The 25,824-nt window shown below is 43.6% G+C and overlaps 1 protein-coding gene across 3 annotated transcripts in view; it reads left to right on the top strand.

Annotated features, from left to right (window-relative positions):
• The window catches only part of ATP11A (ATPase phospholipid transporting 11A), a 277,946-nt gene that overhangs the window by 123,635 nt on the left and 128,487 nt on the right, over window positions 1–25,824 (top strand). For all 3 annotated transcript variants that reach the window (XM_032791846.2, XM_075061482.1, XM_075061483.1), the window contains exon 2: window positions 16,154–16,276. In XM_032791846.2, coding sequence (XP_032647737.1) covers window positions 16,154–16,276 — 123 coding nt within the window. The remainder of the gene's footprint in view (window positions 1–16,153; window positions 16,277–25,824) is intronic.

The raw sequence follows: 25,824 nt of genomic DNA, 5'->3' as shown, positions 1-25,824 counted from the left end.
AGCTGCTCATATGCCCGGCTGAGAGTGGGGTCGGCTCTTTGGTCCCGGCAGAAGTCTGTGGGGGTCAAGGGATTCCCCCACCTCTCCCAAGGAAACATCCTCCCATTCCCTTATCTCAACGGTGGGGCCGGGTGCTCCCTGCTCATCCTCTTCAGTTTCTGGGGTCTCCCGCTCGTCTTCCTTAGTCTCTGGGGTCTCCCCTTGCAAGGCTGGCACAGGTCCCGGGCTGCCTCCGGCATGTTGGCGTAGGACGGCCGGAAACTCGGGCCAGTCCCGGCCCAGGATCACTGGATATGCCAGCCTTGGTGCGAGACCCACTACCATTAGTCGGGTAACCCCGTCTATCATCAGTTGGGCCCGGGCGCTGGGGTAAGGCTGTATGTCGCCGTGGATGCACTGCAGGCGGATTTCACCCAAGCATGCATCTGCCTGGGGACCCAAGTGTTTGCGGACCAATGTCTGTCCGCAGCCTGAGTTGAGGAGGGCCACCGTTGGGTACTCCTCAACAACCACAGTCACGGTAATCTTGGCTGTCTGTGGGTGGCGGGCCCGAGCCTCCCAGGAGCAGACCTGGCCAAAGGTGCACTCCAGTATGAGGCAGTCCCGCTGGAGATGGCCTTTCTTGCCACAGGAAAAACAGGGCCCCAGGTCGGCTCGTCCCGATTGTGGCCGGGCCCCAGGGGTGTCCCTAGGAGGGCTCCAGTGCACCTTCCACGGTGCTGGAGTCAAGGCTCGAGCTGGTCGCCCGGGTGGTGCTGCCGCCTGGGTGACCGTCGCTTTCTCCTCGTGGATTGGGCGTTCCATCCCCAGTGGGGCTGCTCGACCAGCCGGGCCCACCAGTGCTTCTGCGGCTAGGAAGTCCTCCATCATGGTGACGGCGGCGGTCAGTGTTGCAGGCCGATGGCGGAGGACCCAGGCCCTTCCCCACGACAGGAGTATGTGGGTGAACTGCTCCAGGATCACCTGTTCTGCTAACTCCTCCGACGTTTGCTGTTCGGGCCGCAACCACTGCCGGCAGGTCTCCCGGAGCTCCTGGGGCACCATACGAGGCCGGGCCCTGGTGGGGTAGGTCAGGCTTCTGAATCGTTCGCAGAAAGTCTCCGGGCTCATGTCTACAGCGTCCAGGATAGCAGACTTCACCTGACTATAATCCCGGGCGGCCTCGGCAGCCAGGCCTTGATAGACTGCCTGGGCCATCCCTGTCAGGTACGGGGCCAGTATGGAGGCCCATTGGTCCGGGCTCCACCCCGTGACGACCGCCACCCGCTCGAAGGTGACGAGGGAAGGCCTCGGGGTCGTCGCCAGGGCCTATCTTCGTCAGCCTGATCGGGGGACTGGGGTGCGGGCCCCCATCGGTGTCTCCCGGCTGCCCCCTCCCCCCCCCCGTGGGGCCTGTGCCGCCACGAGTCGCTGGAGGCATTGCTGCTGGAACTCTTGATGCTGCTTGACTAGGTCTTGAATCAGCTGACGCTGTTGAATCCGCAGCTGCTCGACGAGCTGCTGTTGCTGCTGGAGCTGGGTGGCCTGCTTCTCTTGTTGCTGCCACGACTAAGTCGCCTGCTGCCGCTCCTGATTCTCAGTCAGGAGGGCGAAGAGCTGCGACAGATCCATCTCTCGGGAGGGAGGTCTCTCCTCTCAAACCCCTCTCTCTCACCGGAGTCAAGAGATCGTGCCCACATCCTGGGCGGAACTCCTCAGAGAAGACACCAAGTGTAAGAGTCCGATGCTGGGGCTCGTCCTTCTCAGGCGCGGCAGGGAGCCAGGGTGCCTCCCTACAGGCAGCAATCCGTCCAGGGCCTAGACCCCTCAGCAGGAGCTGAGCAAACAAATGGTCTCTAAACAAGGCAGAGTCTCAGCCCTTCAGCAGGGGCTGGGTAAACACGGAGTCTATAAGCCCGGCCCTGAAGCAGGGCAGGGCAGTAAGCAGTCAGGCTCAGGCCTTTCAGCAGGGCTGAGCAAACACAGGTAAGAGTCAGACCCTCAGGCAGGGGCTGAGCAGCGAGTTAAACAGTATAAAGGGGCCTTCTCAGACCAGGGGAAAGGGGGAGTCTGCCACCCTTGGAAGGGTGGCAGGGGGAACGCAGGCCCTCCCACTCCACTGTGTCCCAGCCCAGGACCCTAGCAGCGGCAAAGATTCGCTGCAGTCAGTGGGGATCCTGTCCGCAACACACTGACATCAATTCAGGGTCCCCTGGAGCCAGACTGGGGTTGGCTACCACCGGGCCACTTCCAGTCTCCCCCTCTCTAGGTACTTATCTCTCACCAGCATTGTCTGGTGGGTCCCAGACCATGGGCTCCTCTGGATACCGGTCGTAGGGAAGCTCAGGCAACTCCTCGGGATACCGGGCATCGGGAAGCTCAGGCCACTCCTCTGGATACCGGGCACGGGGCAGGCTCAGCCAGTGCTCTTCAGGGTAGCGAGCATGGGGCAGGCTGGGTCCGGCGGGAGCTCGAGCACCAGCGTCTGTCCTCTCCAGCAGCCCGCACCTAACTGAGCGCTGGGGCTGGGCCTTTATACTTCCTGTCCCTCCCCTTGACTTCTGGGGGGCAGGGACAGGCGGTGGTGGCTCCGTCCCCTCCGGCGTCAGTTCTGGCCCGTCCTCCTCAGGCGCAGCGGGGAGCCAGGGCGCCTCCCTATAATGCTCATTAAAGTCATTGGAGTTCCTTAGTGCTGGGAACTTTGTTTTGATGGCCTCCTCTGTGCTTGATTAATTAGTAACTGATGATGGCAAAGTCTGCATGCTTTCTAAGCACATAATCCCTATGGCTTTTTGTAGACTGCTAAAGAATCTATTTACACTTTGCTCCACTGGTTTTTGTACCAAGATAATAAATATAAACAATTCTTCATTTTACTGATTTTTTTGTAAGTAACCATTGATTTAAGGAATTTAAGGTATTTTGCATCTATAAATTAGGTAAAGACTTCATCATATGATAACCTACTTTAAGTATCTGAAGTTTACATGGTCAAATTCAGCCACCCACGTGCCTGTCATATGGCTCATGTGGACTTTGATAAAATAACTTTTTCTTAATCCCAATATATAATTTGGAAGTCTTGCATGCGAAATTATATTTTAACTTTATATCTCTTGTAACTGAGTACTCTTGACTTTTTTTTTCTGAAAAGAGGGGGGAAAAAACTATAATAAAAGAACTCTATCTGAAGTAATTCTATAGTTCAGTTGTTTCTATTTATAATTCCATCAGCACATAAACACTGTTATACCAAACAAAGGAAACCTTCTGCTTTAATGAGCAAAAATACAGTGGGGTTTACGCAAAGCAGTATAATGATTGTAACCCAAATGATTGATTTATTGTGGATATCTAACAACTCTTCCTTACCTCCTTCCCCCTCTCCCCATGCATTAGGTGAAAAAAATGAGGTAAGACCCAGTAAAGATTTCTTTTTCTAGGAATAAGGCTTTAAATATACACAACTATCAGATATTTACCTGGAACTCTCACTGAGTTAAATAGCAGTCAAGTGTAGATGTCTTGCCCCAGAATATGGAAAACAATCAGTAGAAGTAAATTACCTTATGTTCTCTAAAGTATCTGCTTTAGAACTCAGTGTTGCCAACTCTTGAGATTTTTATCAGGGATTTACCAGCAATTTAGGGAGATGGGTGTTTTGGGGTTTTTTTCTGACATCTCTTGGAAACATGATGAAAGGTTGCCAACTCACAAATTTCTCATTCTTCAAAATGGCCACCATCTCCCCTTATTGTCAATGTGGCTGAAACCAGGAAGATGGCTGCCATTTTCCTACCTTCTATCTGCACGTAGAAGTGAGGCTGCCCTTAATAAAAATTGGCTGCCAACTCCCACTGTCTTCAATGATACTGAAGCCACATCCACAGGCGTAATGTCTGCTGCTCCATGATCTGGGGGCTAGACAGTATACAGGGACTGTGAGGAGCAGGAGACACTGTGAAAGGTGGATGCAGAGAATGAGGGGGAACAGGAGGCAGACTTAGGGGCTACAGGGGACATGAGGGTGGGGAAGAGAGTGGAGGAGATGAGGGTCCAGAGCACTGAGAAGCAGGGCATGAATGGGGATGGGGGAGGGGGGTTCAGAGCAACAGAAGGCAGGGATGGAGTAGGTAGGGGAGTGCTTCCCAGTTCCAGGCAGAGAAATTGCTGGGAGGGAATCAGGGAAGTACATCTGCTTGCAGAAGGCTAATACAATCCTGTATTGTTTTTACAGTGACATTTTGCATATATCAATCATTCATATTAGTGATCAAGTTTTTTAATATGTATATCTGTAACTCATCACCTCTAAAAAGAAATGTAAGGGGGAGGGGTGTCTGTGTGTGAATCATGGTTAAGGTTACGATTTAGGCACAGGTATTTCCTTCTTACTGCCACATGGCCCGAGTCAGAATCCTCTGCATCCAGATTTCTTCAGCTTCTTTCTTGTTAAGCGTGTAAACAGATACAGTAAATGGCTTTTGTTATTAGCACAGTTAGTTTTCTAGTATGGTTAGTATAGCCTGTTTTTCTCAGGCCTGGGGTTCAAGATTTATATCTCTTGCCCTCAGTCTTTCTTCATGAATGATGACCACCAGCACTGCCTCTACTCTTCGGTTGAGATACAGATCTCTGTATAGTGCAGCATATGGTACTCATTTTCCCCACAAAAATGTGGTGCTGATGAGCTTCAGTTCAGGAAAATGCCTTATGGAGAAGGCTCTGAGACTTCACTCTGATCTGGTCCATGAAGATCCCCCAGTACATTTGCCCTAACAAGTAGCACCCTTCTGAGTATGAGCTTGGAAGTGGTGCCTAGAGCTGCCTAGGTCAAGGACTCCTCATCCAAGGCTTTGCATGAGTGCAGGGGATACTCTCCTGGTTATAAGGAGCACAAATAATATAGAACATTACCAATTATGTACTACTTATCATAAACTATAGGTTACCAACACATTAACCTTTGTGAGCTTATACATGCTACTCATCCTTACACTGCGCAATCAGTACCAAATGCATTGTTGTTAACAAAAATAAAAGTGATTACTCAACAATACACTGTGTCACTTCAGAGAAGAAACAACTTTTCCTCTCCTGGGCGGCAAGTCCCGCTCTACTCTTGCTGTCCTGTTCATTGCTTTCTTTCAGCTTGAAGTGCTCCTTAGATTTGATGTGCCTATGGCTGTACCTCTGTTCACTGAGTTTATCCACGGGTTTATCTTCACCTTGTGGGCCCTCACTTGTCCATTAGGCATCTTTTTGAAGTGTATTCCTTCAATAGTTGTTCAAACAGTCATTCTCTCTGTTCATACACTTTAGGTTCTTTGTGGATGGGCTTCTTATTTACTGTTTTCAGGATCTGTTTTCATTGAACAAGCTTTTTGATCAATTCCCTTTTTCGCCACTTATATTTCCTTTTGGTTTTCCCCCTTGACTCTCTCTCCAGTACATCTGTAGATTTTATTTCCCTCTTCTTCATAAGGAGGTGGATTCTCTTCTTCAATACAGGCAATAGAATGATTCCCACCTCAGTATTAAGGAAGAGGATTCTAGTCCCTATACTACTTAGTCCCCCAAAAGGACAGAGTGTGGACACCCATTTTGGACTTCTGACAACCGAACATCTTTATTAGAAAGTCAGAATTCAGGATGATTACACTAGCATTAGTAATCTCCTCCCTACAGGAGGGAATATGGTTTGTGGCTCTTGACATGGACATCTGTTTTCATGTAGGTATTTATCTGTCTCACAAAAAGTTTATTCAGTTCCTGGTAGTTCAGGAACATTACCAATGCAGAGTTCTTCCCTTTGGACTAGCAACAGTGTCCAGGTATTCACAAAGGTTTTCTTTCAAATGAGAAGTTTCCTGTTTGAATTTAACAACAATTTGAGATTATCAAATAACAATAAATGGAATTATTTAATCAAAGATTATTAATGAAAGATTAATACAGCACTATCCAAAATACAGAAAGAATAGATACATTATCACACCCTGTAGATAGTGAAGAGAGGGTAGTTTTAGTCTTTTCTTCTGCACCTGGTGGTATGCTGACGGGGCTCATTCACAATCTAACTCCAAAAACCTCTGTCCTTCACTAAGGTGTGTGACGATAATGCCTTCTCAAAGTGCAAATACTTTCACAAAATTAATGTTATCACATGTTCTGTTTTCATAATTACTGATGACAACCAGAAAAAATTCCAGTTTATCTGATTGAGTAAAAGGGAATGTCTAAACCAGTCATGATTACTAACAGCTGTGATAACCAACAGTTTTCAATGAGTTAAAAACATCTTTCAGCAGGTTATTTCCTTCATTACAGAACTCATCAGTAATAACAATTATTACTCATCAGTCACTCAGTTTGGTTTATAACATACTTCTGTAGACATTTTTATTAGTTCGAGGGGTCTTTTCCCTGAATACCTAGATTCCCAAAGACCAGGAGATGCTTAGGATAATTAGATACAGGCCAATACTCAATCAGAAAAAAATAAAATAAAAATTCCTGAATACAAGTAACTTTCAGTTGATGAATTCCTGAGTTCAGGTTACTTTGGGCCTCATAATTCAGATACACGATTTGCTTATATTGTAAAAGATTCTGGGGCAATAGTTAATATACAAATGAATTTAATATACAAGAAGAAGTATTAAAAGGGTTAATATTTACTAACATAGTAACAGATGTCATGGTCACACAGTTTTCTCATATTTGAATGATTGGCTATTAGTGGGTCACTCCAACCATGTGGTCAGGTCAGCAACTATTTCCTGCTCCATCTTCTAGTAGCGCTGGGAGTCTGCATGAACAAAGAAAAGTCAGTTTTGATGACCATAGGGGCAATAAACTTTATATAAGTGACTCTAGATTCCATTTCAGCAGATTTCCTCCCCAAGGAAAGATTTCAATTAATGGGCAATCTGATATCATAAATTACTCGCAGACCAAAGATTTTGGTTCTAGTGTGTCTTTCTCTTCTAGGCCTCATGGCCTTGTGCATGTACGTGTACCAGATTTCATCTATGCTGCCTATATGCTTGGCTCCAGTCAGTCTACTCACCAGACAAGGACCACATGAACACCAGCCTGACTCTTCACACGAGCGTAATCACCTCTTATCTGGTGGTCGAACCTGGCACAAGTGTGAATGGAAGTTCCCTTCAACACTCGCAACCTCCCCCTGTGCCACTGTCATCACAGATGCATCTCTTCTGAGTTGAGGTGCTCACCTGAACGACCATACCGTAGAAGGGATTTGAACCCCACAGTAGGCCAGACTTCACATCAACCTGCTAGAACTGAGAGCAGTGCGCCTGGCTTGTGGGGCCCTTTCCCCTACTCATGTTCACTCTATATCCAAGTAATGTTGGACAATATCACCATGGTCTTTTATATAAACAAGGAGGATCAAGCAAGATCTCTTCCCCTCTGCCTGGAAGTAGTCAGGCATTGGAATTGGTGCATTAGCAACCACATTGCTATCTGAGCCACATATCTTCCAGGTGTTCTGAATTCTTTGGTGGATAACATAAGCAGGCACCTCTCTGCAGATCTCAAGTGGAAAATACACAGCTTTGTCTTGACTGAGATATTTGCTCAGTGGGAAAAACTTCAGTAGGAAAAACTTCAGTAGGATCTCTTTGTGTCCCAAATGAATAGGAAGCTTCCCTTGTACTGCTCCGGAGCAGCTATGGTCCACTAAGCCCAGGTTTACACTCTACTGCTGTCAGGTACAGACCAACTGAGAGATCCATTTTAGCCCATTCCCCTGCTACCACAGGTTTTGAGAGTGGCTCTGGCCCTGTTGAGCCAGATCTTTCTCACAGTACCCAATAGTTCCCAGAATTCTGAGACTCTCAGTCCATCCTCCATCAGGAGTTGTCCCTTCTCATATCTGCTAATTCAAGAAGTTGGTAAAATCAGTCACCCCAATTCAGACCCACTTCACCTCATGGCCTGGTGTTTGGATGGACATCAGACCTACAACACTCATGTTCTGAAGCTGTCTAAGCCATTCTTACACGAAGTAGAAAAGATTCAACTAGGAACTGCTACTTAGCTAAATGGGGATGCTTCTCTACCTGAGTATGGTGCAATGGGTCTTCCTCAAACTCCACAGATATCCCAGTCATTTTAGACTATCTCCTGTTGTTGAAGAACTTGGGTCTTTCCCTAAGCTTACTGTGGGTACTTCTTGCAGCATTCACTGCCTTTTTTCTTCCAGTAGGGGGACATTGCATTTTTTACTCACCCAGGAAAGTTTAGATTCAGGAGGGGCCTAGTCAGGACCTTTCCACCAGTGGTCAAGTCTGTACCTCAGTAGGACCTCAGACTCTCCTGTCAGTGCTCACCAGACCACCATGTCAACCTTTGCCAACGTTCTATGTCCCATCTTTCCATGATAGTTGCATTCTTAGTTGATATTAGTTCAGTCAGAAGGGTGAGCTAGATGGGGGTCACTTCTGACTGATCTATCATATACTGTTTTTCACAAGGAGAAGGTCTTCCTTCATCTTCATCCCAAATTCCTCCCTAAGGTAACTTCTGAATTTCATGTCAACTGACCAGTCCATGCTTATCATGCTTCCATTGAAGAGAAAAGACTTGATTCCTTGGATGTCAGATGTGCCCTGGCATTCTACCTGCAAAGGACCAAACCAATTAGAAAATCACCGAGGCTGTTTCTCACTATAGCAAAGAAGTTGCGAGGACAAGCAATATCTTCTCAGAGAATCGCTGAATGGATTTCTGGTTGCATCATCACGTGCTACCAATTAGCAGGCACCCTTCCTCCGGGTGGAGCAAGGGCACACTCCACAAGAGCGCAAGCGGCTTCTATAGCATCTCTTCAGGAGGTACAGACACTGGACATATTCAGAGCAGGTACCTGGAGTTCCATTCACAAATTTACGAAACATTATGTGCTAGTTCAGGCCAGCACTGAGGATGTAGTGGTGGGGATTGCAGTTCTTCAAGCATCTTTACTGCCAGCATCCTTACACTCCCCTGTGGTCTGAGCACTGCTTGTCAGTTGCCCATGTGTGGAATATACGTAGGGACCAGCACTTGAAAAAGTGGAGGTTACTTACCTGTAACTGGAAGTTTTATTGAGATGTATGATGCCTTTCTGTATTCCACTACCTGCCCTCTGTCCTCTCTGCTTTGGATCCTAATGGATTCACTGTAAAGAGAGGCATTGACCTGCACTGCCTCTTATGCACTTGGATTGGAGCACGAGGTGAGCAATTGCCATGTATGAGCCAATGGGTGCTGTTTGTTCAGAATCTCCAGACTCATGTGCATGATGTGCATGCATACCCATGTGTGGACTACACATATGGACTACACATCTTGAAGAACTTCTATTTACAGTTACGTAATCACCTTTTAGATTCTTACTTTTAGCTCTGTTCTATTTGAGATTCCTGGAAATGTCAATCTTTGATTCTTCCAGTTTATAGCTCAAAACGGTGTTCCTTAAAATGGTCTAAGATTCTGAATCTTTCAAGATCATTTACTTTTTCAAAATCTGCTGTTGCAAGCTAACAGAGTTGTCAGTACCTTAATTAATGAAATAAAGTTGCCTTTGGACTGGAAGAGCTAAAATTACATGTGGTGAATAAGCTGATTTGTTATACCCCTGGATTTTATCAAATTGCTTTTATTTCTCTCTGTTATTAATATGCAAATGTCTATGTAACTTAATTCTCAGAAAGCATTGTTTTTTAGCTCACAGACTGTTAACTTCTCCCTCTTCACTCCCAACCCCCACCACCTGTAGAATATTTATACCTGGTCTGGTCAATTTCTAAATGTGTCTAGCTAAAAACTAGCAGAGTAGCATAAAAGTGATTCAGAAGTTTGTCATAATTTGGAACTTAAACCTTGAAAAAATGCTTAGTGTATTTTGTGTGACTTCCTAAATGTTCAGATTTTATGAAGATCATCAGCCTTTTTTATGTGAAGTACAGACAATTTGATGGATTTTTCACCAGTCTTTGGTTTCTGTGTTGCTGACGATGCTGAAGAGCACGTAGAACATAAGTAATGCTGCTTCATTTTATGTGCCAGTGAAACTAGGTTTCAGTACGTTGAGCTTTGTACTATTAATAGAAACACATAATGCTTTAGGTTTATTTATGGTTTCTTGGACATATCTGTAATGGGCTTAAGCAACAGAATATAAAACACCGAATACACTTCATTGCACTGACCACAGTGCAGAGTTCCTTTTTTCTATTATCCTGGTGTCACTCTGCAAATGATGTTTAATATATAGTACCTGAACATCAAAAGAATTCCTTGTTCAAAGTGTTCTCTTTGTAGGACACTATTACTGTTAATTAAAACATGGTGTTTTGATCTTTGCAAGTGCCATACATTAGAGCTTCACTGTGCCATTTTCCTCTATATCCCTTTTGCTGATTAGTAGAGGTGAGTGCCGTTGTGGGATAACTGTATTGCAGTGTTGTTGAATAACTCATGATGCTTCCTTTTTTATTACAGTATTACTTCACTGAACAATGCAGTTGCACATTTTATGCAAAATATTCCATGTACATGTTGTGAAATATCTTTTTGTTGGGATTGTTTGGAGTAGACCAGTGATGTACATTAATTCATCACTTCTACAAACACATGGAAAAATCAAATTAATTCTGCTGTGACAAGTAGTTAAAACTGTATGTAAAAAGTTACAGTTGACTTGTTTTTAATTCATTCGCTATGGTGAATTAATTTTAAGAACAAAAATAAATCTGATGGACTGAGTAAATTAGTCTGTCTTAATCTATATTCCTATGTACAATTAATTGTATTGTACCTCTGTGTAGGCAGATAAATATTGGTCATAATACTTGGCTGGCAGCCTGACAGAAAAATACTAGCTTTCAAGTCAACAAAGTAATGTGGGGGAACTTCAGCTCTTTAAAGGACTTTAAATAAATAATATTGCAATATTATGAGAGCTCCTATTGGTAATACATTTAATGGGGGAGGGTTGTGCACTTGTAATTGACTCATGGCAAAGACCAGTTTATATTGCAAGATGAAGGAATTGGTTACATCACCTACTAATGTTCTCTCCAAATCCCTTTATGTGGGCCCATAAAGACAAGGAATATGTTTGTCAGTTTTGCTCGGGGTAGAAGGAAGAAGCTAAATAGTCAGTTCTTGATGTTCAAGGATTTATGCATTGAATTCCCATTAGTGCTCGTGGAAGATTCCTACTTGCATCCCATGTGTATCTTAAAAATTGTACAACACAAAGAATTGTTCCTATTTTTTTAAATCCGTCTTAGTGTAAAAATGGGTGAAATATACTGTATAACTTAATAGACTACCCAGGCCTGTACTGTACTCTCGGTTTTCAGCAGTATTATTTGACGCAAATATCCATAAATCCTTCAAGTGTTTTGTACATCCGCATGTACTGAAAAGGTGATATGTATGGCAATTGAGGTATAAAACATACATTTTTTTGAATCTAGCTATTTGTTTCTGTTGCCACAGAAGCTCAGTATAATACAGAAATGTTTTCAGTACAATTTTCTTTTCCCTTAAAATTATTTGACTTGCCACAAAATCCTGGGTACCTGATTGGGGGGAAGTGGTATGAACTATAGCTATACTACAGTTGAATATTTGGAATGGCAATAAGCTTTTTAAATTGGGGCAACTCACATTAAAGACACAGGGAGTTGGCTTGTTGGAGAATTAGACTTGTTGGCAATTAAATGTTCTTCCCTTCCCCTTATTGCACTTTTCAAAATGGATGTGCTAAATGTTTTTAGATCCACACATTTGGGGCTTGATTTTAAAAGATGCTGAGCACCTACAATATCTATTTGAAGTCAATAGGAGTTGCAGGTACACAGTACTTCTCAGGATCATGGTCTTCCTCTGTCTTGAGGGTAGTCTTCATTTCTACAGTCTTTCCATCTCTAAATACAATGTAGAAGTAGTTATTCTTAAGGTGTCCCTCTCAGGCCTGGTCTACACTACGCGTTTAAATCGATTTAAAGAGCGTTAAATCGATTTAATGCTGTACCCGTCCACACTACAACGCCCTTTATATCGATATAAAGGGCTCTTTAAATCAATTTCTGTACTCTTCCACGACGAGCGGTAGTAGCGCTAATTCGATATATAACTATGGATTAGGTTAGTGTGGACTGGAATCGACGTTATTATGCCTCCCCGGGCGAGTTCTCCCATGCAGCACTGACCGGTTGGAAAGCAATCTGCAACAAGTGGATGCAACGGGCAGGTAATCAGTGAAAAGCCCCGGATTTTTTGCTACGTTTCCGTTTTGCCAGGTGTGGAGCTCTGATAGCAGCGGGTGCGATGGCAGCTTCATCACAAGAGCTCCAGCAATGGCACCGTACGGGAGAGGTACTTGGATCTGATCGCCGTTGTATGGGGAGTTTATCAATCTGTTGTAGCTTCAGAGCTCCGTTACGAAGCGATATGTCAATGCGTTTGAAAAAAATCTCAGCCGCGACGAGGATCCTGCATGAATGTATTACGGAATTAGCCCAAAGAAAAACTGGATGCTCATCGGAGGGGGGAGGAGGGTACTTGAGGATCTCACCAGCTATCTCAACAGTCCTACAGCAGTCTCTGAAAAGTATTTGGCATTCTAGCTGGCTCCCAATCACTGTAGTTAAGAACACCACGTGTTCCTGGCGTGTTTGGGGGATAGCTCCCAGTTTTCTATACACACGGCCACCGACCCACGTGAAGAATGGGAAGAAAATAATTTCTTGTGAATTCTTATCAATGAACAAGGGACGTGGAATCCATGGGGTACTGTAGGTGCTGGCTTGGTAGAGGGCTTCTGCAGGGCTGCGCAGTGAAGAGCAGTACCACTTCATCTGCCAACTCCCCCCGGTAGGTTAGAACGTTGCAATAGACTGGTAACTGTCTGCTGAACCCGCTTGATAGTTGCTCCACATGCTTTTATAACTGATTATTCAATGGGGTCAGCTTGTTGGTTTTACAGAACAGGCAGATATTCCTGGTCAACGCTCCAGTGAGATAGGAGCAGAATGGCGTAGTAAGCCATCTTCATCAATAGCAACTGGAGGCCTGAGCTCAATCAGCCCCTCCTTTCCTGTGTAAAGAAAAGATTCTGTCTGCCTTGACTGTCAAGCAGCAGCATGGCTGTGCTCCTCTCCCCCCACCGTTAATGTCCTGCCTGGACTATCATCGTGCCGGGAGGCTGCCTCCCCTCATTTTATGTCACTAATAGTGTTTCTTATTCCTGCATCTTATTACTCATGACACAAATGGGCAGGACACTGCACGGTAGCCCAGGAAGGTTGGAGGAGAAGGTAACAACGCGCGGTGGGTGTTGTTGCAGGGGCTTCCCCTCTGTGAATACTGACACGGAGCGCTGTGATCTCTCTGATACACTGGTCGTCTAATACACTTGCCTTATTCTAGGCAGGACTAACTCATTTTTAGAACCATATGGGAGGGATTGACTCGGGGAGTCAATCCAATTTTGCTTTTGCGTTGCGCCCACCGGCCGATTTCAGCCAGGGGCACTCATGATAGCAGCGGACAGTACAAGGGGGAGATAATCCGTCATTTCATTGCCAGTTTACTCCAGCAGTAGACGGTACAGAATGACTGGTAACCATCTCTGCTATTGCAAAAGCAAGTGAATGCTGTGCTGTAGCGCTGGAGTATCGCCTCTCTGTCTGCGGCAATCCAGTACACATACGTGCCGGAAAAAAAAGGCTGAACGGGCTCCATAGTTGCCATGCTATGCGGCGTCTGCCAGGCAATCCAGGGAAAATGGCGCGAAAGGATTGTCAGCTGATGTGTTCCCGAGGAAGGAATGACTGACAACATTTACCCAGAACCACCCGCGACAATAATGATCAACCCAGAATTCCAAGGGCGGGGAGACTGCGGGAAGTGTGGGATAATGACTTGGTACCCCGGACAAGAAAAAAAGGCCTTACCACTAAGGTGCAACCTTTCAGAAATCGACGTTAGCCTCGGACCATGGACGCACAACGCCGAATTACTGTGCCTAGTGTGGCCGCATAAAATCGAATTTATAATATCAGTTTTATAAAACCGATTTTAGCTAATTCGATGATATCCCGTAGTGTAGACGTGGCCTCAATGATATCCCGTAGTGTAGACTTGGCCTAGATACTATATTCAAAGATGAAAAGCTAGGATAGAAATAGAAGAATAGGATGGCAAAAATGCCAAGAAACACTTTCTCTTCTTATCTTTTATCTTCTTTAGTTTTATATACCAAACTCACTATTTTGGTATCTGAGTACCATCTCTTCATATGTATGTATGATTTCAAGAATGAATACTGATGTAAATTTTTTGTTGACTGTTTCCAGTACACACACATTGAAATGTATAGATTAATTATATAAAGGTACAGTTAAAACTTAATGGTTCATAGATTTAATTTTCATAGTCTTAAACTTTTCACTTCAAATCTACACATTTGCAATTAGACATTTACTGATTTTTCTACACACAACTACTTCAGGTTTTTCTTTCCTTTTTTCCTTTTTGTAATGCTGCATTAACAAACTGTTGAACTGAAAGTTTTTCTTAATATAAATGTAGTATTTGTCACTAACTTGCTGTGGTAGTGAACCAATGTAGGCAAGTCTACAGGCAAGTCTAAGTGTAGGCAGTCTAAGGGCAAGTCTCTTTTGCTTAAATGTGAGAATGAAATTCTCTTTTCAGAATTCTGGGGTTATTTAGGAGGCAGAGGAGAGCTAATGTTCTCATATGCTAAACACAAGTATGTATAAAATACATTTCAATATAAGGCAGTATTTGTGTTTAAAACAGACTAAAACTCTTTACATAAATAAATAAATAAATGCAAACTTAATCCAGTGGCACTTACAATACAGCGAAACTCCTACCTAAAGATAACAAGTACTACACCCTGCACAAAAACTGAAGAGTTGGTGCATTAGGATAAATTTTAGATATGATATGTGGAAACTGCTAAGTTATTTATTTCCTGAGAATAGAAAGTACTTGTCTCTTAACTCTCTGCTCCAACTCCACAAATCATAATCCCAAGGGAAAGGGATCTGTGTCCTCAGATAGTAGTTCTTACAAACTGTGAATACATAAATGCTAATTTGAACCAATTATGTAGAAGCTTAGTGATGTGGGTGCATAGAAACTAAATGTGGGCCCCACTCATACTCTTCTTTTTTCACGATCATAGGCTTTGAGCCTAGATACTATATTCAAAGATGAAAAGCTAATGCGCTTTCCTAGTGTATTGCATAGGCCCCGTATCTGGATTATGGAAAATATTCTGGGACTTCTATATATGCTGCTGTGGCTTGCTGCCTGTGGGATTCACCATTACTAGTATTTCAGACAACAGGGTGTGTTCTGTGTAAAAAGTAAAGCACTTTTCTATTATATTTGCTTTAGTGTTGGGTAAAAATGGAGCTGTAGCTGGCTATTCATCCAATCCTGATTGTTCTTGTCATATGGATGAAATCTTAATATTATCAGTAATTTTATCAGAGTAGTGAGATGAGCATTGGCCATGTGGAAACCTTTTTTTTTAACCTGATTTAATGGCAAAATTGTAAACCATCTCTTCTTTTCAAAGGCTAGCCTAGGGGTCGGCAGATTCGACTGTCCGCGGCTCCCACCGGCCATGGGTTGCCATCTCAGGCCAATAGGGGTGGCGGGAAGCCACGGCCAGTACGTCCCTCAACCCACGGTGCTTCCTGCCGCCCCCATTGGCCTGGGACAGCAAACCGCAGCCAGTGGGAGCCACTATCGGCCGCACCTGCCGACGCGTCAGGTAAATAAACTGGCCCGGCCCACCAGGGTGCTTACCCTGGCGAGCCACGTGCCAGAGGTTGCCGACCCCTGGGCTAGCGTTTCAAGGATGTTCCCTTATTGCTATGGGGGAAAACATTACTGAAGACAATTAAAGGCAGAGGTTTGATAGCTTTCTCCTATTTGTCATTTAGGGTTTTTGACTATAGGCAGAGATTTAGGGACAATACATTGATGACTGTGTGAAAATGGCATCTGTGTTGAAAAATGACAGGACTAGCAGACTTAGTTTGACTATTTTTATTCAGAAATACTGGGTGAACTGAGGACGACTCTTTCTTTCTTCCTTTTGCAGTGTGCTGGGGAAGAGAACTGGGTGGACAATCGGACTATTTATGTTGGGCATCGTGAACCTCCTTCAGGCACTGAAGCATACATTCCACAGAGGTATCCAGATAACAGGATAGTCTCATCAAAGGTAGAAGTATTTCCTTTCATTCAGTGTTAGAAAACACGTCGTTTTCTGCTTTATTCTGTTCATTTTTTGTTTCCATAAAAATCTGTTTTGCTTTTAATTCATCATCTTCTTTACTGTGACAGCTTCTGGAAAAGGTAGGATGAAAAGTGCTGCAAGTTTCCCTCACCAAATTGCCTCTGGCTTGAAGGGGAATAAAATGACTCATTCTGTGTTAATATCAGTGATGTACATTAAGCCAGTAATATGACTCCACGTGATTCATCAAAAATGTGAGCTTTTTTTATTTAAAAAAAAAAAGGCAAATATTAGTGTGGAGACAAGTTGGGAAAAATTGAGCAATAAATCTTCCTTCTCTTACTTTCTGTTCCTCTGCTACATATCCAAGAATAGTGTTAGCTTTCTTAGCTACAGCATTGGACTGGGAGCGTGTAGTCAGTTGGTATAAGCTATGATCATGGCCAGCAGATGAACCCCTGCTTTGGAGAGGCTAGCCCACCTCCCCCCGCTTCCGCCCAAGGCCCGATGGCTGCACATCACAGCCCCAAAACACTCCCCTCCACCCCCAGGAGAAGCCCTGAGGGGGACCCCTGTGACCAGAGGAACCCTGGCCTGCACCAGCCACACTGGGGTGAGCCCCCAACTCCTCCGAGCTGCTGGGCTGAGCTGCCCAACACTGCGCGCATGGGCGCGCGCATACACACAGGTCCAGCCCCGGGGCCCATGCGTGGCTGAGCCACCACCCTTGATTTGAAGGCCATCCCCCAGCCAATCCACTGGCCCCCTGAGTGCCAGGCCCACCCTAATGCCAGGCCAGCCCCCCTCCCTGGCCAAGCCTCTTTACTCCCCCGCCCACTGCTGACTCTGTGTCCCTCCTCATTTCCCCCATCCCCGAGGAAGAGGGACATTGTGAGCAGCTGGACCCTCCAGAGTGAAGGTGGAGTGAAGGAGACATGGCAGGCAGGAGCAGCAGCATACAGTGGGGGCCTTGGGGAAGTAGTGGGGCCCAGGTGTCCTGCGGTGGGTGGGCAGGCGGCAGCGTCAGGGAAGGCTAAGCCTTCCCCAGCCTATTATACCTGCCGCCCATGGCTATGATCCCCATAAGTCCCTTTCAGAGTTGATGTAGTCTAGGATATTGTCCTCAATCCTGCCTGGGCGGCGGGTGGAGCTGCCCTTCAGGGAGGCTAGCCCCCAGCTCTGCCCCTTCCATCTGCACCCATTCTCCCCCCTGCCCTCCCCCGAGGAGGCCTGGATGCCCCACCCCCACCCCAGCTGGAGGAGCTAGGGGCCAGCCGGAGGCCTGAGCACATGCTGCCCCCCCCCGCCCCCACTTCAGCCAGAGGAGCCCCGGACCAGCTGAAGCCCCGAGGCACCCTGCCCTATGATACCCGCCACCTATGCCATCCTGCAAGTGTGAGCTACATTGGTTGATCCTAAATTAATGACCATGCATTTGGCGATACTAAAATAGTTATTGTTCCAAATGAGCCCATCTTACCAAGCAATCCAGATCATGCTTAAAACTGTCCTGTTCTTATCACTCTTTATCACTCCACCTTTTTTTGTCATCTAATCAGTAATTTTTCTACTTTATTGATAAAAATATGCAAATTGTATTGGGCCAAGAAGAGATCTATGCAGGATCCCACTAGAAACCCGTCCTCCTCCTGGATTTTTTGAAATTTATTCACCAGTTTTAAATCCTCATAGTATGTTGCTTCGTTAATTTGTCGAGTGCTTTTTTATTATCAAAATAATATGCATGCAATACTAAGTCAAATACCTCACAAAAGTCTAAAAATATTATATTAATGTGGTCACTATTGTTAGTCAAATTTGTAATCTTATACTAAAACATGACTAAGGGGATAAAGATGCAAAAGGGAGGGGGGCATGAGCCAGGGGATGTGAGGGTGGATAGGAGAAAGAAGCAAAGAGGCAGGAACTGAAGAGTAGGCAGGTTGTGGAGAGGAGAGAGAGAGGCAGGACTTTGGGGTGAGGTGGGTTAGGACAGGCTGGGTGTTCAGGGGCAGAAGGGTCTTGTAATAAAGACCATATCATAATGCATATCCACAAGGAAACCAAATTAAGGTTATATGGACAGTTCTGGCATTTCTGAACATTAGAGTGTCTGATTTCACAACTTTAACAACCTTATTGTTGTTTTTAATGTTTTTGAGGATATAATAAATTATGTAGTGTATAATTAACATTTCTGGGGTGGAATGCTGAAATTGTAGTATATAGCAACTTCATTTCCTGTGCTAAGTAAATATGTTCTCATAGTGACACTCTGAAGGGAACTGAGGCGGACAGAAGAGCACCAGCAAAATGTGCAATTGTATCTTCAGTGACCACAAGTGCTCACAACTTCTGTTTATGTCTCAGCTGAAAGATGTTACCTCGAATAGAATCACTGTACCTCCACTGCCACCGCTTCTTGTGAAGGATTACCGTCCAAATATTGACACAGCTGTTGATCTTAGGAGACGTAGCCTAAGCTAGTTTGAAAGTCCTCCAAATATCCTTGTTTTGCAAATGAGTCCTCAATTGCATCCTGCATTAAAACTAAATCATAGTTTTTTTTTAAGATACACTTTATTTGTGAGTCATCTCAGACCTTCAAAGTCACAATGAATGTCTATCTTTGTTCTCAGTAAATAATTTTAAGATGTCACTGTGACAGATATTACAATTACATGGAGTATCTTTGGGGATCATATTGTATTAAATCTATGAATAGTTTATGTATGATTGTGCTCTACATGGGGGAGGAGGGTATGGGGGGTTACCACAGCACCTCCAGGAACTGAAAACAGTGGAAGGTGATTAAGGTGAATCACTGAGCATGAAAAAGTCTAGGGAGGTACCACTCCCTTGGAGTGGCTTGCATATACTATTCATACTTGGTTTTCCAGAGACTAGGGGACAAAGAAAGGGCTTTAGGCATAAAAGGATGAGCTTGAACTGACCAAGTGTCTTCCTTCTGATCCAGCAAACAGACAGCACCAAGGGGGGGCAACTCTTGTGGAAGATGTGGAATGACTTTGGTTTACTAGGGCCCCATATGCTTGGTGGGTAACCTCTAGTGAGCTTTTAGCATGTGTAAAGGGATTTCTATTAAGTTTTTCTCTGTAATGCTTTTATTTTAAGAATAAATGTGCTTGCTTATAAAGTACTATGAGGTAACTTGTAATTTCTGGCGATACATTATTTATAGCCTTTGGCGAGAAAGAAAAGGACAGACTCTGGCCTTTAGGCAGACTGGCTTGCTAAGGCTATCAAAGTGTAAGGCAGGAGTCTGTGCAGCCTTAAAACCCTGGGTCAGAAGGAAGTGGGACAAGGGTCCCTGCCCGGAGACAGATGTGGCTGGAGACCTGACTGGGAACTCCTAGAGGGGACCATGGAGAGGGGATACAGGTGCAGTTACTCTATCACCGTTGCAGTGTATGTCTACACAGCAACTAGACACTCATTGCCAGCTGACTTGGGCTCGCAGGCCTTGGGCTGTGTGGCTGTTTCATTGCTTTGTAGATTTCCAGGTTCAGGCTGAAGCCTGAACTCTGGGACCTTCCCATCTCGCAGGGTGCTCATCATGACCCTCTCCTGAATGCCATTGTCACTTGTGGCCAGTGTTCAAATATGTGCACCTAAGAGAGCAGCTAGTGATGAATGCATGTGTAGTTCATTCTGTATTAGGAGCACACTTAATGAGTGTACGCTAAAAGCCAGCACTACACATGATCAGTAGGAGTTTTCAGACCTTCACAACTTAGTCAAATAAAATGAATTTTCTTCTGAAACAAGGTCTTGTTCTGATCCTCAGTGAGGACTCTTTCTGGGACAAATTGCAGCTTTTGAAAACCGGACTCTTCAAGTGGATGCCTATTCAAGCCTAACTTAAGGATTTAAAAAAAGGGCTGTGAAGTGCAGAGGGTTCTGAAGGTCCTTTAGGAGGAGGGAACACAGGACTCCTCGACTCTAGCTTTGTGTGCATTCCCTATTATGAAGAGGAGTTCTTCTATGAATAAAGCAGGCGGCAGGGGAAGGTTTTTAGAAACATTTGGACAGCTCCCCATGTTGGTTTGGAGCCATTCTTGGAACTAACCAGTTTGGTGGGAAGCTAAGGTAAGTTATAATGGAAACTGTTTATCAACAACCATTGTACCCTCCAGGTGGCTAGACAGTCTCTGTTCTTTGTTGGGCTAACAAAGGTGCCACAGAACTCTTTGCCGCTTTTACAGATCCAGACTAACATGGCTACCCCTCTGATACTTGTTCTTTGTTACTTCCTTTTTAAAATGTGGCCAAGATATTTGCACATTCATAGATTTTTATTTGTCTCTTGCAAAGCACTTTACACAATTGCTAGGGCATTATTAGCTCAGTTTTATTTGTAGCATAGCTAAGTTTAGAGGTCTCAAACAAATTGCTTCAGACACTAGTTTGGGGGCTAAGACGTAAGTCTAACACATTAAAGATCAGAGTTCAGTTCTGCCACAAACTTCCTGTATGACAAGTCACTTAATGTCTGATTTCTAGAAAAATGGGAGCAGTGGATGTTGTCCCTCTTTGACTGCTAGCGTGAGGACTTTCTAAGAAGGTTTGTGAAGCACAGAGACATAAAATATTGGAGGAAGAGGTGAGATTAAATCTCCAAACCCTGTCTGTGCACATTTCTTTTGGCTGTGGGCAGTGTTTTGGTGTCTCCCCCACCATTTGAAAAATGCATCCTGGCTAATTCACATAAATTTAAAAATGAGCAGTTCAGTGGGTACTTAATTTAACTGTGTATGCATATTTACTAGATTGGCAATGCACCCTTCTATAGGTGTGCTTAAAAATTCTGGCAGAAAATCTCTACTGCATATGTTCAGTATGTGATTTTGACTTGTCCAAGTGGTGAGCATTTGAAATACATCTTCCAGAATAAAGATGTGAACTGCAACAGTGTTCTCTGTGAAGATTATTTTCTTGGCAAGTAAGAGCTCCCAGCTGTTTAGATTATAAGGATATTCAGAATTAACTAGTAGGATTTTTTTTAAATAATCTGTTTTCCCCCAAACTGTTTCTCTCGTTTCAAAACAGTAGTCCATTTTTGCTCAAACTATGCAAAAAAAAATTCAGTTGAGCCAAGACGAAGCAGAACTGAGACTGAAAGTTGAAAGTCAAAAAATTATGGATTGCAATGGAAATTGTTATGCAACCTTCACTATAGCTGTTGCAGCCTGCTTTCTACTTTGACAAAACTTCATTTGACAAGTTCCATTTCTGAAAAGTGTAAATTCAGAAGTTCTGAAAACAGAACACTTTCTCTTTATGGGTAAAGTCTATTGAATATAAACTGTATAATTGCAGCTGTCATTTGCACTCTCCTGCTGAAGGCAGGCAACTTGTTAAAAAAAAGAAAATGTCATTTGCTATTTTGGCAACATGGGAACCTTACATAAGAAATTGTAAACATTTTCGTTACATTTTGTTTGTGTCGTAAAAATCCATGTGCTGGGAATATTGCTGTTAATACGTAGGAATCCAAATATTGCTTAATTTTTTGGTCTTTTTTGATGTATAATTATACTTATTTTCGATGTAGGTACCTAGCATTTGTTTGGCTTGTTATAAGAAAAAAAAATTTGAAAATTTTAATAAAGAGATTGAATCCACAATGATGGTGGCTAGAATTCAGGATGTGGCTGGAGAACCATAAGAAGGTTAGATAGAGAGATCACAGGATTGAGGGTGGCACAACAGCCTGGAGATTCTTGGGCACGTGGGTGAATGAGTATATAAATAGTTATAGGAGGCTGCAGGAAGAATTTAGTAAGATTGGGGGAGGGAGAATATGATGGTGTGAAGTGGGAGAAATTTGGAAAAAGATGAGGATGGGGTGGTAGCTGCTTGGACAAATGGGCTGTGGGAAGTTGAGGAATCAGCTGTCATCAAAAGGATTCTATTACTCCTGGGGGGATTATGTGCCAAAAAATTAAATATCATATCTTTGATGCACTGGAGAGGTTTTAGTTGGGGGCTGAAGGTGACAGCTAGTGGTGTTCTGTTAATTTTCTTTATTGAGCCTGTCCAGCGCATCATCAAAGATTTACAACCTATCCTGAAAGATGATCTCTCACTCTCACAGATCTTGGGAGACAGACCAGTCCTCGCTTACAGACAGCCTCCCAACCTGAAGCAAATACTCACCAGCAACTGCACACGCAATACACGACATATACACTAACATCAGGAACCTATGCCTTGGCAACAAGCCGATGCCAGCTCCCACAATCTTCAAGTGACACAACATCATAACCTAACACACACCCAGCCATGCCATCAAGGGGCATCACACTCACAATCATACCAAGTTGATATGTCCAGCAATGTCGCTTAGTCCATGCACATATGGCTCAAAACTGGACAGGTCCACTGCACAAAAGAAAAAAGACACATAAATTCTGACATCAGGAATCATAACATTCAAAAACCAGTGGGAGAACACTTCAACCTCTCTAACCACTCAGTGACAGACTTGAAGGTGGCAATTTTGCAACAAAAAAACTTCAAAAACAGACTCCAAAGAGAGACTGCTGAACTTGAATTAATATGCAAATTAGATACAGTTAACTTAGGTTTAAACAGAGATTGGGAATGATTGGGTCATTACACTAACTGAATCTGTTTCCCCATGTTAAGTTCTCCTCACGCCATCTATGGGTCATCTTGATTATCACTTCAAAGGGTTTTTTGCTCCTGCTGCTGCTATCTTATCTCAATTGATTGGCCTGTTAGTTGGCATGGGTACTTCCACCTTTTCATGTTCTCTGTATATATAAATATCTTCTGTCTGTGTGTTCCATTCTATGCATCCGAAGAAGTGAGCTGTAGCCCACAAAAGCTTATGCTGAAATAAATTTGTTAGTCTCTAAGGTGCCACAAGTACTCCTGTTCTTTATTCAGGTTTTAGTGCTTAAATAGTAGAAAATAGAGTTTCAAGTAAAACTTCAGGTGGCCTACCTGAGACTACATTTTCGAATATATGACTTAGTTGCATATTTTGCCGCTTGTAGAGCAACAGTGACCAAAGATGATGACAACAGGGATCAGGAATCCAAAGAACCTCTCTTTAGCAATCCCTCCTCTTTAAGTGTTGCTAAAGAGTTGGTAATAAATCTCTTTAAAAATGTCACTTAAGAGATGAAAAGACTAAAGATAAGAGCTGCAAAAGTGGAGAAAGATTTATATTCTCCCCCTAGTCTCTAATATATCATTTTATGAATCTAACTGAATGCCCCCATCGCCGCCTCCTCATCACTTTCAATCCTCAGCAGGTTATAACTATTATCACCAGAACTGGCATCAGTAGCTTCTTTTCAAGCAGTGACTTTCTCCTCTATTTTTGTTACTCTTTGTCCTTAACTGGAATTTTAACTTCACATTACACTTGGTTGCAGTAGACTTCGATTTTCAATTTTTATTTTTATTCATTTTCTGTGTTTGTAGCTACATGAAAGCCTTGTAACAGACTAGAAGTTTTTATAGGTTTATTTGAATTGAGATTTCACAGATTTGATTAGAAATTGGTGTTTCGTTAGCAGTGAAATAAAAACATAAGCTTTTGGAAGTCTCAATTATTTTTGCAATCTACATTCCCATTCTGAGTGTAACTGCATATAAAAGAACCACCACTTACCATTGTGTTCCTGTGTGCAACCAAGTGTGCTGCTGAAAGCACAAAAAGCAAAGTGATGCAGGCTGAGTTTAGCTCAAAAGTATGAACTGGACTTGAATTTAGTTGGAAACTTGTCACTCTCGTTTTATTTCTCAATCAGTTTTTTTCTATTATTTAATTTTAAACAGAAAATCAGAATCCCAGATAATCTAATACACCTGTAATTGTAGCTCCTTTATCTGACAGTTTCAAAACAAGATAACACCTTTTTGTAATCTTGTCCATCTTCCAATTACCCATGGCTCTTAGATTCATAAATTCATAGACTCTAGGACTGGAAGGGACCTTGAGAGGTCATCGAGTCCAGTCCCCTGCCCTCATGGCAGGACCAAATACTGTCTAGACCATCCCTGATAGACATTTATCTAACCTACTCTTAAATAAAGTGTTGGCAGCCATCAGGTTTCTTTTAATCCTGACTTCCATTAATACTCATTCTTGCTCCCGGAGAGGCACAGAAATTCTAACTTGGTCTGTAGTTTCCTGGGTTGTTTTATTTCCCCTTTTTGTACGATGGGGCGGCACTATATTTGCCCTTTTCCCAGTCTTACTGGAATCTCTCTTGCTCCATGATTTTCCAAAGCTAATAGCTCAGGAGGCCACGATACCTCCTCTGTAGCTCCTTGAGTATTCTAGGATGCATTTCACTCAGGCCCTGATGAAACTTCAGCATCTACTTTTCTATGAGTTTTAAATGTCTTTTTTATTTCTCTCTAAACGTACCCCTCCGAATTAGCATCACTTATGTTATCATCCATGCAAGACTTCTCAAGTGGAAGACTGAAACAAAGAAGTCCATTAAGCAGTCTCTGCCATCTTTCAAGTTTCCTGCTCTCAGTTCCTACCTTAACGGTTGATCATCTCCACTGAGCAGCTCAGATGGGCCTAACCGCCTGATCCGTTTGGTCTTCCTCTTGCTTCTAATGTATGATAAAAGTCTTTTGTTCCCTCTATTCGCTGTCGCTAGTTTAGAGCTCATGTTGTCTTTGCTTCTAATCTTTCTCCTTATGCATCCTCGGTGCGTGTTGCCTGAATATTTTTTCGTTTCGTAATTTGTCCAAATATCATTTGCTATGACTCCTATTTATATCTTTTTCGCATCATGCAAGGTCTCATACGTTTAAACCAAGAGTTTTTGGCCTCAAATTTAATCTATCTTTCTAACCCAGTGGAATAACTTGCTTTTGGCTCTTAATAGTGTCTGATTAAAAAACTGCCAACCTCTTCTTCAGTCGTGTTTCCCCTCATGTAGCATTTGAATTTCCATGGGACTTACCTACCATGCTCTCTAGAGCTTACCAAACGCACTCCTGAAATCGTTTCGTCCTCATTTGCTGTACTCCCTTTACCTTCATTTGAAATGTAGAAGCTCTATGATTTCATGATCAAGTTTCCACCCAACTGCCTCTACTTTCAATTCTCAACGAGTTTCTCCCTATTTTAAAATCAAATCTATATGGCTTCTCCCTGAGTGAGCATCCGACAAGTGGGTATCCACCACGAAAGTCATGCTCCAACAACTCTGTAGTCTATAAGGTGCCACAAGACTTGCTGCTTTCTCTCTAGTAGCTTTTTTCACTACCTTGAAAATAAAAAGTGTCTGCATGCAGTCCAAGAACTTAGCTGAAGTAGCTGCCCCGCTCTGTGTGTATTTCCACAACATATGCTGAGCATAGTTGAAGTCCCATCACCCACCATCTTGAACTTGAATGATTTTCGTTAGTTGGATTAAAAAAGCCTCATGCCACCTCTTCACCTGGTGAGGTGGCCTGTAGGTAGCTCCTAGCATGACATCACCCTATTTTTTTTTTACCCCTTTTATGCC

This window comes from Chelonoidis abingdonii, chromosome 1 (assembly GCF_003597395.2).
Source record: "Chelonoidis abingdonii isolate Lonesome George chromosome 1, CheloAbing_2.0, whole genome shotgun sequence".
NCBI classification, from domain to species: Eukaryota; Metazoa; Chordata; order Testudines; family Testudinidae; genus Chelonoidis; species Chelonoidis abingdonii.
This window is presented reverse-complemented; position numbering and strand designations above follow the sequence as displayed.